Source organism: Notamacropus eugenii, chromosome 2, assembly GCF_028372415.1.
Source record: "Notamacropus eugenii isolate mMacEug1 chromosome 2, mMacEug1.pri_v2, whole genome shotgun sequence".
Classification (NCBI taxonomy): Eukaryota; Metazoa; Chordata; class Mammalia; order Diprotodontia; family Macropodidae; genus Notamacropus; species Notamacropus eugenii.
Window position 1 is genome coordinate 218,149,294 of NC_092873.1, and position 14,511 is coordinate 218,163,804.

At 34.6% G+C, this 14,511-nt stretch overlaps 1 protein-coding gene across 1 annotated transcript; it reads right to left on the reverse strand.

Annotated features, from left to right (window-relative positions):
- Positions 1-1,879: 1,879 nt before the first annotated feature.
- LOC140523822 (trace amine-associated receptor 3) lies at positions 1,880-2,911 on the reverse strand. The gene has a single exon (XM_072638470.1). The coding sequence runs from the start codon at positions 2,909-2,911 to the stop codon at positions 1,880-1,882; it is 1,032 nt and encodes a 343-aa protein (XP_072494571.1).
- Between the last annotated feature and the right edge of the window lie 11,600 nt (positions 2,912-14,511).

A 14,511-nucleotide genomic window follows, 5' to 3' on the forward strand; every position in this document is an offset into this window, starting at 1 on the left:
TTGGCAAAGCTTCAGTTGAAATTATGACCCAGGATATCTGAGTTTTCTTTACCATTGACATACCATACCATAGTATATGTCCACAAAATATTAAGATATGGAAAAAGTCCTATTATTCAACATAGTGTCTCAGGTTAAAGGGTGTCATAAAGTATGCTAAATTAGCCCCATCTGGCCTTGTTGACATAAGAAGAGTAATTCTCTGAGTTTACTTCAGAGAACAAAGAGACTGTTAGGTTCAGGCTCTTCTTCTGATTGATTCATTCAAGCTCTGACCCTTATTAAAGTCCAAAAATGATATTAAATGATAACCAATATATATAATTGTATAACGTTAACATATTTTAAGTTTTACTATCCTAATAATTCAGAATTCTCTTGTCCAAAGGGAGGGCCAAAAAATTTTACATTGATTTTCCAAATGGGGGGAAATGTCACACCTTTAATCCATTTTGTATATGCCTTTGTTATATAGGCTAAATGAAATGAATGAGTAGTGGAAAATTTGCATCACATAAAAATCACTTTACATAGCGATCTGCTGGAAAACATTCTACTTAAAGCAAAAACTGTATCTACCTCTGACAGTGTTCATGGGTTATCAGCACCTTAATGCTTCACAATGTTTATTCCTATATATGTCAAAGAAAAAACAGACAATTTGGGGATAATAAACATGTTGGCAGGTAATAAGGGTTGGGTGTGGCAGCAAAGTAGGGAGATTGAAGCATGATGCACTGGAAGATATCAACCCAGTTCAAGATAAACTTTCATTCTTCAAATTCCTATAGCTAAACCATGCCTGAACAATATAATTTTAAAACTTAATTATCCATTAGTCTTTTTAAACAATGTAATAAACATTTATTAGGCAACTACTATATGCAAAACTCTAGGGATACAAAAACAAAAAATAAATAATTTCTGCCCCCAAAGAGCTTACATTCTACTACAGTAATATAATATGTATACATACAAGTAAATTTAAAGTGTACAAAGCAATATAAAGTAATTTCAAAAGACAAAAATCACTGGTGACTGGGGGAAATCAGGAGAGGCTCATACAAACTTGAATTATGCTTTGAAGGAAGCTAGAGATTCCAAGAGGTGGAGTTGAACAGAAAGACAAGGAAGACTACTTGTGCAAAGATGTAGATGTGGAAGATGGAATATTATGTACAAAAAAACAGCCAGCAGAGCAGCTTAACTAGAATAAAGATTATAGGAAAGGGAATAATTTGAATTAAAACCAGCAGGGTAGATAGGAACCAGACTGAGGAAAGCCTGTAAGGATGATCACATTGTAATATGTCTCCAAAGCAACAAAGATTGTAAGAGAGGTCATGATGATAAATTTAGCAGCTATGAGGAGGATGTATTGAAGAGGAGAAAGACTGAGACAGAAAGACAATTAGAAAACTACCACCATATTATAGGTCAGAGATGACAAAGGTCTAAGATAGAATCGAGGTTGAATGGAGAAAAGGGAACAGATGGGAGTAATGTCATAGAGGTAAAAAACAAGAAGCCTTGACAACTGCTTGGATATTGGGAAAATGTGGTAAGGAGAAGGAGGAGTCAAGTATGACCGCAATTCAGTGAATGTTGTTCTGTCACTCCAACTAGGGATTGTGTTCTTAATATATTCTTAACATTTTTAAACACACATTTTTAAACTCAGAACTGAGGACATAGTAATATCTTCATAAATTTTAGTTAAAGCAATGATTGAAGGTAGTATATGAAACACTTGACCATATCATATATTATATGCTGGAATTGTTACAAATTAGTGGCATAACATATGTAATAGGCCATTTGAAGGTCAAAAACTAACAGCCTCAAATTTAATTCTTCATTCACTTTGTTGGTACAATTTTTAATGGGTTTCAGGGAACAAGTTTACTGTACCTGACTGTGAGCTAAAGATTTTGCCTGATAAAATGTACTTAAGTGCATTCCTAAACCAAGGGTAAAAAAAGCCATGAATTAATGGATTGCAGGTAGAATTGAAATACCCAAGCCACACTAAAAGATCAAGCACTACCATAGGAGTAGAATAGTCTAAATAGGGATCAACCAAAACAGCAATGAAACATGGTAGCCAGCAAGCTAGAAAGACCCCCATTACAATACCCAGAGTCTTGGCTGCCTTCCTGTCTTTTTTCTTAGATATATTTTTTCTGCTATCTTCTTTTGCATTTTTAGGCATGTTGTTCATTATTCTAGCATGTCGTTTGGAAACTACAAAAATTTTCGCATAGATACCAATCATAATGGAGCCAGGAGTAAAGAAACAGGTAGTAAAGAGTATGGTTCCCCAGAACTTGTTGAAAGTGAGAGCACAGAATTTGAAGCAAGCTACGAGAATCTCATAGGTCTGCATTCCTGAGACATTAGCCTCTGACAAGACCAAACCAAAGGAGAAGATGGCTGGTGCTGACCAACAAAAAGCTAGCAGCCTCTTTATCGTGGATGTGGTCATCTTGGTGGTATAGTGCAAAGGGTAGCACACAGCATAAAACCGGTCAATTGCAATAGAACAGAGATGGAAAATGGAAGTCAGGCTCAGCATCATGTCAAAGCTGGCATGAAATTTGCAAAAACCATCTCCAAAATACCAACAGCTCTCCACTGACCTGACCATGCTGTAAGGCATAATGACAAATCCCAGCAGAAAGTCAGTGATTGCCATCGAGAGGATCAGGAAGTTAGTAGGAGAGTGCAGTTGTTTGAAATGGGATATGGAAATTATTATAACAAGGTTTCCAAAGATAGTAATAAACAAGGCTCCTGTCATGAATGAGTACATTATCACTCTGATAGAAAGTGGTCTGGAGGTGGGTGGGCAGGATTTATTCCCAAATTTTGGACAACTGGATAGGTCAGAAGGAATGTAAGTAATATCCATGACCTTTTATTCTGTGCAAATCTTTAGATGAACCACATTTCTTCTTCTTCCAAAAAGTGCCCAGGAATTTTTGACTCCTAGTAACAACAAAATTTAATATTCCTTGTTAATATATGATCTTGAAAATCCCTGAATAAGAAAATTATAGGAATTGACTGTTTCCTGATTCCTCTTTAACAGCAAACAACAAAATATAAACTTGAACAGATTTTTCAAATATCCCATTATTATTCATTCAGGTTGAGTAGTCTGTGTTTTCAGTTACTTTATATTTCTTGGTAAAAATAGATTTCATTGATCTTTTCAAGCCCTCTTTGCTGTACAATAGCTAATATTTCCCTGAATAATCCTTACAGTGCTCTTAAATTTCCAATGCTAAAATACTAGGTATTCTTAGGATTATGTGGTATAGACTAAAACAAAGCTGCAAAACGTTTATGTTTTCATTGGACTGGATACAGGTTAGACTGACACAGAACACAAACTTTCCAGGCCTTGGGAATAACATTTTCATAGGTTCACATGACCAAAAATATCATGTAGTAGCCAGTCTCCTAGAGTGAATTTAGCTAAGCTAGTTCTCAGACCAAATACCTACAGTCCATCGCTGGGCTGTATTTGGAGCCTTTTTAGTTTGATAGGACCTGCCAGGATTTGTGCTGTACTGAGTAAGTTTTAGAAAACCCACGTATGCCTCCATACCATGATAAAATATCAAAGTTGGACTTCAGAAAAGATATATATGATATGTCCTCATTAAAATAAACATAGGCCCACATATTCAGAGCTGAAAGAATAGTCATGTGAATAAAATGGGTAGCAAACCTCAAAAATATTTCATTTGCTTAACCTCTTCTCTCCTCCTTTTCTTCCTTTATCAATCTCCCTCTCCTGCCTCCCGTTTCAGTTAGGAAACTAAAGTCACACCTCTATTTCTATACATGCCAGCACCTTCATGCTACTTCATGGTTACCATCTGCCACTTTAATCCCCAACACTCAACTCTCAAATGCTTCATCTTAATGACAAGGGGATCCAAAACAATAATGTGGATAGATCTTCAAAGCATCATACCCAATACTTCAAAATAATTTAAACCACATGCCCTACAAAGCATCTTCTGGTACAAATTATTATGAGCAACAACACACTTTTTTAAGGCATAGCTCTGAGACCTTGTCTAAGTCATTTAATCCTGTTTGCCTCAGTTTCCTTATATGTAAAATGAGTTGGAGAAGGAATGGCAAACCAGCAATATATCTTTTTCAACCAAATGGGTTGACAAAGAGTTGGACATAACTGAAATGACTCACAACAACAAAAGATTAATATAGTATGACACATAGAAGTTATATTCTGCCCTGGTTACACCACACCTGAAGTATGGGTATTCTCTTTTTGCCACTGTATTTGAAGAAGGACACAGTTGAGATAAAAAGTTAGAATAAGACAGCAATAATTGGTGAAAGAATTGGAGGGAATGTGAAATAAGCATTAATTGAAACCACTGGAAATATTTAGTGCATAGAAGAGAAAAAAGGTGAACATGACAGCAATCCTCAAGTACTTAAAACATCATGTGGAAGAGAGATAACCTGAGTCCTTTCACTCTTCTATGCTCCCTCATATATCACCAAAACAAAACATATGTTTTTCTTTTATTATTACCTTTAAAAATAAAGTACACTTAGTTACTTATATTTAAACATTCAGAAATTCAGGACTAAAACCCACAAACCTAAATTGATACCTAATAGCACATTAAAAGAAAAAAGAAAGTCTTTCATATGTTTGTAAATAGACCTCTAGGATTTTAAACAAAGAAATAGGGACCAAACCACTAACTCTCTCTCTCTATATATATATATATATACATATTTTTGTATAGCATGTATGAATGTATGCATATACATGTGCAATTAGACCCTTAATTTTAGAAGTTATCTTTACACACCCTAATTGTGTAGAAAATGAATTGCCATTGACAGTGTTTTTTCCTTCATTTCTCAAATCGAAAGATCAAAGATCAACATTGTGTTGGGATGTTACAAAGCAATACTTCAATCATCTGTGATTTCATATGCATATACTTTTCATCAATACAGATCTAATCCCACTTAAGCCTAGTATTTATAAAGAATGTTAACAAGGTCATGGTCAACTTTGTGATGCTTAGTTTCTCCAAACTTAGCAAGCTGGTTCACAGAAAATAAACTTATGGTCAGTTCTTTGCTCAGTCCATACCTGAAGCATTTCTATCTGGGTAGAACTTTCCTAAGTTTACATTCCACACGAGTGGCATCCACAGATCCAAGATCAGCTTATTTGCCATACCAGGTAATAATATTTGGATTTTAAAGCAAACAGTTTAGAATTTCATCTAGAAAGTCACAATACAGAAATGCTTTATGTTTATAATCCATTTATCCTCCAAAATTATTGTTAGTGTTTAATAGAATAGAAATCACATGCTAAGAAAAACACATTGTTATTAAATCCTCAAACTAACCTTACCCACACCAAAATCCCTAATTTGCAAATGCCATTTCCTAAGAAGTTTCACAACTTTGTCAGTCAAAGATCCCTTATTCCTGAGGAATAAAGAAAGAGAATGCTTTAACAGGTAAGCCAAGAAAGAAAGGTTCATGTGAAAGACAGTTTTCTGGTTTTTATCAGGGCAGAATTTTTATTTCTGAGTTCAACTACAATTTTCTTCCTGACAGCCTTGTCCTGTTCAATATCACAAAATAGACAACTTTGAGGCCATTTTATTAAAATAAAGTATACAGAAATGTAAAATAAATAAAAGGCAAATATTTATTCCACAAATCTAGTTGGTAAACATAAAGGTTTTATAGCATATATCAAGAAAAAATCTTTATACTTGTCATTCTACTGATACACTTACTACAAACAACTCACAGATCAAAGGAGAAGACTTCTAATAGCATATTCCAAATTATGATATTTAGGAAAGTAATTCTCATTGCACTGTCTTCTAGAAAGAATCTGGGACCATGAGAAACATTTACAGCAAAAGCAAATACAAGGATCCCCCTGCAAAAGAAACTTTATCATAAGAGAATGAGGAAAACACAGTGAAAATGAAAAAAGCATCATTCTCATTGTTTTCATTTTTCTTTTTGCTGTGTATTGACAATGCATATAGATGCATTATCTGAGGGCTGGAAGAAGGAAGATAAATCTATCTGGAAGAAAAAATAGCCATGAAAATCTAGAGGGAGGTGACATAAGGGGGCATAAACTGAATTTTTTCATAGAATAATAGCAATAATAATAACTAGAATTTATATAATACCTTAAGGCTTTCAAAGCACTTCACATATAATATATCAGTTGTTCTTCACAACATTGTGAGGTAAGTACTGTTACTATCACCTTCTTACAAATGAGAAAACTGAGGATGAAAGAGATTAAATGATTTGCACAGGGTTACCCAGTGTCTGAAATACAATTTTAACTTCCTTCCTGAATCTAAGTCCAGCCCTCTATTCTCTGCAACACCTACACAAGTAGATGACAGATGGTGATGGGGTGGGGCAGGGGAAAGGAAGGAGAGAGACAGAGAGAGAGACAGAGAGAGACAGAGAAAGAGAGAAAGAGAAAGAGAGAGAAAGGAAGAGAGAGAGAAAGTGAGAGAGACAGAGAGAGAGACAGAGAGAGACAGAGAGAGAGAGAGAGAGAGAGAGAGAGAGAGAGAGAGAGAGAGAGAAAAAGAGAGAGAGAGAGACAGAGAGAGAGAGAGAGAGAGAGAGAGAGAGAGAGAGAGAGAGAGAGAGATTTTAGTGCTTATGTGGAAAAGTACTTGAGAAATATTTCTTTAGCTTGAAAAAAGAGGGTGGCTATGGTAAAGAATATCCTCAAAAATATTACATAAGCCTTAGAAATAAACATTAGTTACTACATTTGATCTGAAGATGAGTAAAAGAGTTTTTCAAAATGGCTAAAAAAAAGAAAAACAGCCAAATGAGTTTTGAAAACTTGACTCTAGTTCATCCCAATAAGAAAATGTAATGAGATCCAATGATGGAGCATCATAATAGTCTCAACAATAAATTGCCACTCGTTTAGCAAAGTATTTCATTGAAATAATGTCAGTCAATTCTTATAGTGGTCCTATGGAAGTAAGTATTATTATCTCCATTTGGATGAGGAAACTGAGACTCAGAGAGCTTAAGGAAGTTGCTCAGTCGCAGTAAACTAACAAGCACTGGAGAAGAGACCTACAGTAGGGTCCTAGGTGCCCAGTGTTCTTTCCTTCTACGCCAAGCTGCCTCAAAAAATGAGCCTAAAATTAACTAATTTACATCAGCAAGAAAGTTTAATCTAGCTACTTGAAGAGAGATTTCACTGGACAGACTCTGGAAAAGCAGCAATGATTTACAATCAAATCATTTAAGAGCTTTTCTGATTCAAAAGAATAGTCATGCAACAAAAGAAATACTGCTTGTGGAAATATAATTTTCTAGCTTGAAGGGATTTTTGAGGTCCTCTCATCCAGGATTAAGTAATCAAGGAAAATTAAATTTAATGGGGAATTAGATTTAAATTAAATTTATATATTCTTTATTTAAAAAAAACAACTTCAGAACTGCAAACTGGAGGTGTTGCATCTCAACCCAGTTACTCTAAAAAGATGTGAGAATTTTTATCTTTTTTGTGTCATGCATCCTCTTGTCCATCTAGAAAAGTATATAGAATTTTTTCTCAGAATAATGTTTTTAAATGAATAATATAGAATGTATTGAATTACAAAAGAAACCAAAAGTTAGTGAAAATAAAAATGAAATTTTTTCCCATCCAAATTCAAGAACCCCCAGAAATCTGTTCACAGACCCTAATCTGGTCTAAATTTCTCATTTAATAAGCAATAACAATAATATTATATATGTATATATATATACATATATATATATAGAGAGAGAGAGAGAGAGAGACTTTAAGATTTTAAAAGTACTTTGTATATATTTGATAAATAGACTAAGGACTAGAAAGTTTAAATTATTTCACAAAATATAAAATCAATAGATTATAATTTCCTTGAGAATTGGAATTTTTCTTGTTTCTTTTTCTTTTTTTGCCCCCAGTGCCTAGCACAGTGCCTGGCAAATAGTAGGCATAAAATATATGCTTGTTGATTAAATGGTTGATTTCTCAAATTAACACAGATCTAAGACTTTAAACCAGGCTTCCTGATTTTCATCTTGGGGCTCTTCCCACTGTAGTTTACAAGACAAAAATAGTGTAATATTTATGTTCTAGACAAATAATTGAATCATGAAAAGCATTTTGCTTTTTCTCAGATGGTACAGTATTAAGGGGTTAGATTTGGAGTAAAAAGGACTTGAGTTCCAGATATGCTATTTACCACCTTGGTGACCTTGGCCAAATCTCGTTACTTTTCTCTGCCTCTATTTCTCATCTATAAAATGAGGAGGTTGGAATAGAATGATGAGCTCAAAGTCTGGCATTATGATTATCATTTCAAACTATGAACACCAAAAGGGAATTTTAGAATGATTCAAACATGTAATAATCAAATCATTCAATGATAACAGTTCTATTTTCGTCATTCCTATTTTAATACATTACACTATATGAGTACTTTAAGTTTTTTGTAAGTGAATTAAAATGGAGACTAAATATAAATTAATTTATATTTTCTGTCTTTCTACTTTTAAAAACCTTTTTTTCTTTTTTTTTGTTAAATTCTATTTTAACCTGACAAGTTTACTCATAGCTTCATAGATTGAGGTCTGGAAAGGACCATAAAGGTCATCATCAAATCCCCTCATTTTTCAGAAAAAGAAACTGAGATCCTGAGAAGCTAAGTGATTTTCCCAAGGTCACATAGACTTATAATAATTAGTATAACTGAGGTTTGAACTCAGGTCTTCTGACTCCAAATCCAGTTCTTTACATCATACCATGCTCCCTATTTTCCAGCTTATTTTACAACCCTCATTCCAGCAATTCTGTTCAGTCTCACTGCTTACTAATTTTCAATTACTTTTGAAAAAGAAAATAACGTAGGAAAAATGACTATACATTTTTCACCTGTATTTAGTGAATCCAGGTCTTTTTCCCTGTACTGAGGAATCAGTCTTGATTCAGTGAATATCTTCAATTGCTTTTTCTATTTGGTTTCTTGGAAGCTCGATTAAGGAATAACCTAATGTCTAATATATCAGACATTTTATGATTTTACATCAATTCTCAGGAGACCCAGTATTGAGAAAAACAGAATCCAAATGCCAGAAGATCTGAGAGATAAATTAAGTTCAGAAAACTGGGAGGATTGCTCATTTTAATTCCATCTCCCCAAAGGAGTAGTGAGAAATCCTCTCTCTCTCTCTATCATATGATGATTCCTCAAAGGCTGTTCTCTCTCGCCTCTGAAGGATTCATAGTTTATATGCAATTTCATAATTTTGGGGGGTTGTTTGCTATGAAGTCATCAACATAACACATTGTTTTTAAATATTTAGATATTTGCTGTCTTGTGCATGTAAACGGAACCTTGTCTAATGTGTAGCCAGAAGTGTTTTTCCAGGTTACATTTCATTGTTTTGGTGTTTTTATTAGGGGTTTTTTGCAAAGGAAATTTGTTCTCTAAATCTTACTTTCAAATGAGAAAGCCAGGTTTATTAAATAAAATCACTGGACTAGAAGTTCTAGATTCTAATACTAGTTCTGCCACTGATTGTGTAACCTTGAACAGGACAGTTTCTCTGTGTTAACAAAATAGAAGGCAACTGAACTATTGAAAGAGGCAATGGAGAAAAGGGGGAAGGAGTAAAAGCCAATGGCTATTCCCAATTACATGGAAGAGATCAGCTTCTCTCTGACCCCAGGGCTATCTTCAGGAAAGATGTGAAAACTGAGAGAAGTCAATTTTTGTTACTGGTGTTTATAAACTATCCCATTTTGTTGACCCAATGGTGTAAGTTGTCTGAAAGAGGCAGAGAATTAGGTAAGACTTCTCTGTTATAGATCCATATGAATTCAGTTTTGGGGGCTGGTATTCCCATGTGGATTTCCCTGTGTATTAATATTTGTAGAGAGAGCGGGGCAAGCTAGAGGAGATCTCTCATAACCTCTCAAAGTATTCCTTAGAATCCTGAGAGGCAGATGTATCAGGCCTAACTCTGAGATAATGGGGAAGAATAAACACATATGGATAGGCAGATTGATACACACACACATGTATGTGTGTATGCATATATGTATATATAAGTATATAAGTAAGTGTGCATATGTATGTATATGTGTATGTACACATACACACATACATAAATAGAGTTATATAGATATATAGTTTTAAAGGTCTTGAAATAATTCTCTGGAGTCTCAGTTATTTTATTGAAAAATCATCCATAGATTTTCCTCATAATCAGATATTCTACCCAGATTATTTCTGAGGATACAAATGCTTTGTGAAAACAAGGAGAGAAGAAACTGTATTAAAGAAAGCTGCTTGATTTCTGTATAGGTCACTTAGTTTTGTTCAGTTTTTAGCCATAACACTAACATGACACATGAAACCTGCAAAGATATATTGTGAACTAGATAAGAAAATATAGCTTTATCAATACAAACCATTCCCACCCCTGAAAAGAATCTCAAAAGGATTGTTTTGCTGATGATGAGCAAGGAACAACACATTAACATATAAAAAATGACACATTAACCCAACAGTGCCATTATTCAGCCTACACCATGAAGGCTTGTTCAGTTTTTCTGAGGGCAATACAAACCTGTGATTTAATTTATGTAGGAAACTCCTCTTGTGGAAATGTCCACAGATTCACATTAGGCTACTGCTCTAGAACTTACAACTTTCCTAGAAACACAGGGAAGTCAGCTCACTTGCCCAGAATCACTTAGCTAATATGTCTCTGAAGAGAGGTAAAAACCTAACTCTACTGTAAGCTTCCAGGGACTGATGAGATAGTTCCCAACGGGTAGAGACAGGGAAAGTTCATGATGATGACTCTTGGTGTTTGGCACCTTGGAGAGCAGAGAGTGGAAGTGAGGCTTGGCGTGGAGATAATGCAGCAGGAGCCAATGCAGTTGCTACCATGGAGATTATGGAGTGAAAAACAACCAGGATTCCCTGGAGTAGCTAGTGGCAAGTAGCAATACAATTAAAGAAAAAACCTGATTGGTAGTGGATCCAACATTCCACTGTGAAGCATGGTGTGAAAGGATATGTTCTTTCTCTCTCCTTCTCCTCTTCTTCTTTCCGCGTAGATAGAATTAAAAAGAAAAACTTAACTGTGTTCCATTTTCCAATCCATAACTGGCAATGGTATTTTGGAAGCTTGATTCTCTTTTTGTTAACTTAGTTGTTTATATTTTCCCATTATCTGCAGACTTTATATCAGAGTGTACATGGAGGAATGATCCTGAAGTTCTTTTTATTTCACTAACTATCTGTGTTAAGAACAACAATTCTGGTGCGGGAGGTTTAAATACCAATCCGAGAGCTACTGAGTAATAGTTTAGTTTTATTAATGATTCTATAATTCTCCTGAGTAGAATCCTAAAATTTAATCTGAGATCACTTACTTTTAGAAGAATGAACTATTGGAGCAACGATACCTCTCAGAGTAAGAGTACACCTTCTAGTCCCAGAGCTAGATAATGAGGGCAAGTTTTTATAACAAAGAAAGTAAGAGATCTCTTAAAAGGTCTTATGTATATTTTTTACAATGAAGAAAGTAAAAGACCAAGAGCAGCTGCCTCTTGCTTCTAGAACAAAATATAACTTTCTCTGTTTGGCTTTTCAAGTTCTTCAAAATTTGCAAGGTACCCTCTAGCCTACCCTTTAATATTTTTTTTCACCTTATTCTCTTTTACACACTCCATGTTTTAGTCAAACAGGCCTTTTTGGTGCTCACTGTATAATAGTCAATCCACTATGGTTTCTTGAGCAAGAGAATAACAAAATCCTATACTTCAGACAGAACACTTAGGCAGATAAGTGGAGCATGCATTAGAGAGGGTGGAGACATGAAGATCAGTTAGGAGACTATTGCATAGTCTACGTCAGAGATCTTTTTAAAAATATTTTTAAATTTATTATTTGTTTTTAACATTTTTCTTTTAAAATTTTGAGTGCCAAATTCTCTCTCTCCTATCTATGAACCACACTCACTCACTAAGAAGGCAAGCAAATGATATAAATCATATGTGAAAAATCATACATGGAATATTTCCATAAAAAATAATTCATATTTTTTTAAAAAGCAAGAAAAATAAAGTGAGAAAAATTATAGTTCAGTTTGCACTCAGTTCATCAGTTCTCTCTTTGGAAGTGGAAAGTATTTTTTTCATCCTGAGACCTTTGGAATTATCATGGATTGCTGTCTTGATCAAAGTAAGTCTTTCACTTGATTATCATTACTACATGACTGTTACTGTACAGTATGATCTCCTGGTTCTTCTCATTTCACTTTGTATCAGTTCATATAGGTTTTGTCATGTTTTTAGAAACAACCTTCCTCATCATTTTCCACAGCACAATTGTGTTTCATCCCAATCATATGCCATAATTTGTTCGCCCATTCCCCAATTAATGGGTATCCGTTATCAAAAGAAATCATTCCATTTCTTTGCCACCACAAAAAGAGCTGTTATAAATGTTTTTGTCCATATAGGTCCTTTTCCTTTTCCTTTGATCTCTTTTGTATACAGACTCAGTAGTGCTATTACTGGGTTAAAGAGTATGCAGAGCTTTATAGTCCTTTGGACCTATTTCCAAATTGTTCTCCAGAATGGTTGGACTAATTCACTACTCAACCAACCATTCACTAGTGCATATATGTATGTATGAAGACATCCAATGGGTGGATGAGAACAATTTGTTCAAGAGGCCATAAAAACAGCTGAAGCAGGCAAAGTGGATCACCTAGGGCTTGGTCAGACATTGAAGGCACCTGGGTCATTCACTACATCCTGGGCCATTGTCACTCATCCTTATTTTAATCTTGCCACTGGACTTTGATGACTCTGGAAGAAAGAGTAGGGCTGACATTCATGGTGCACCTCTGCCTCACTTAAATCCAGTTCATGTACAAGTCACAACATCACCCTACTTTGTCTAAAACAAAGGACTGACAACAAGTGTATGAAAAAGTGAGAAAATTTTCCCCATTTTACCTCTTCCTTCCTTCTCCTCCTAGTACATCCCTCTTTCTTATTCCTTCAGTTTTTTAGAGATCATGCCAACATAATTAACTTGAAACTGTGCCCTCTGTCTATATAAATTTCTTTTACGTGCCCTAATAATGATTAAGTTCTTCAGAGTTACATGTATCACCTTCCCATAAAGGAATGTAAACAGTTACACTTTCTTGAGACCTTTATGATTACTCTTTCACTTTTACTTTTTTATGCTTCACTTATGTCTTGTGATTGAATGTCAATTTATTGTTATTCAGCTCTGATCTCTTCATTACGAATGCTTGAAAGTCCTCTACTTCATTAAGGAACTATTTTCCTATCTGAAAGATTATACTCAGTTTTTCTGAGTAGGTTATTCTTGGCTGTACTTCTAGCTCCTTTGCATTCCAGAATATCATATTCTAAGCTTCTCCTTTGACAAGCTAAATCTTGTATAAGCCTGATTGTGACTCCATAATATTGTTTCTTTCTAGATGCTTGCAGTATATTGTCTTTGACCTAGGAGATTTGGAATTTGTTTATGATATTCCTGGAATTTTCATTTTGGGATCTCTTTCAGGAGGTAATTGGTGGATCCTTTCCATTTCTATTTTACCCTCTAGATTCAATATAGCAAGGCAATTTTCCTTCATAACTTCTTGAAATATGATGTCTAAGTTCTTTTTTTAATCATGGCTTTCAGGAAGTCCAATAATTCTTAAATTATCTCTTCTTGACCTATTGTCTAGGTCAGATATTTTTCTGATGTTACATTTTCTTCTGTTTTTCATTGTAGTGAGTTTGTTTTACTGTTTCTTAGTGTCTCATCATGACATTAATTACCACTCTCCAATTATAATTTTTACAGGATTATTTTCTTCAGAGACACTTTGTACCTCTTTTTTCCATTTGACCAATTCTGTTTTTTAAGGAGTTGTTTTCTTTAATGATTTCTTTTCTATCCCTTTTACCATTAAGCCATTTATATTTATAAAGATGTTATTTTCTTCAGTATCTTTGTACCTCTCTTATTAAGCAGTTAGTTCTTTTTTCTTCCAACATTTTCATTTCTTTTTTAAATTTTTATTTCATTTGCAGCTTTTAGTGGAGTACAAAGAGATGGTCTTGACACAAGACTTCCAGGAGGCAAGAAAATGTGGGACATCAACATTCCTGCTCAGACTCCTTACACACACCAACTGTCCATAGCTGACTATCTCTCACATAGACCTCCCAATAGTGAATGCCAGAGGTAAAGACTTGAACCCCCAAAATGATTTCATCTTCAGATCAGTCTGGTGTGAAAGGTACATTCTGCAGGCATCCTCCATTTCTGACCATCTTCAAATCATTCAACATGATGATATAGGGGAGAGACACTGTCATGATCTAGGGTCACATTCACCTTGAAT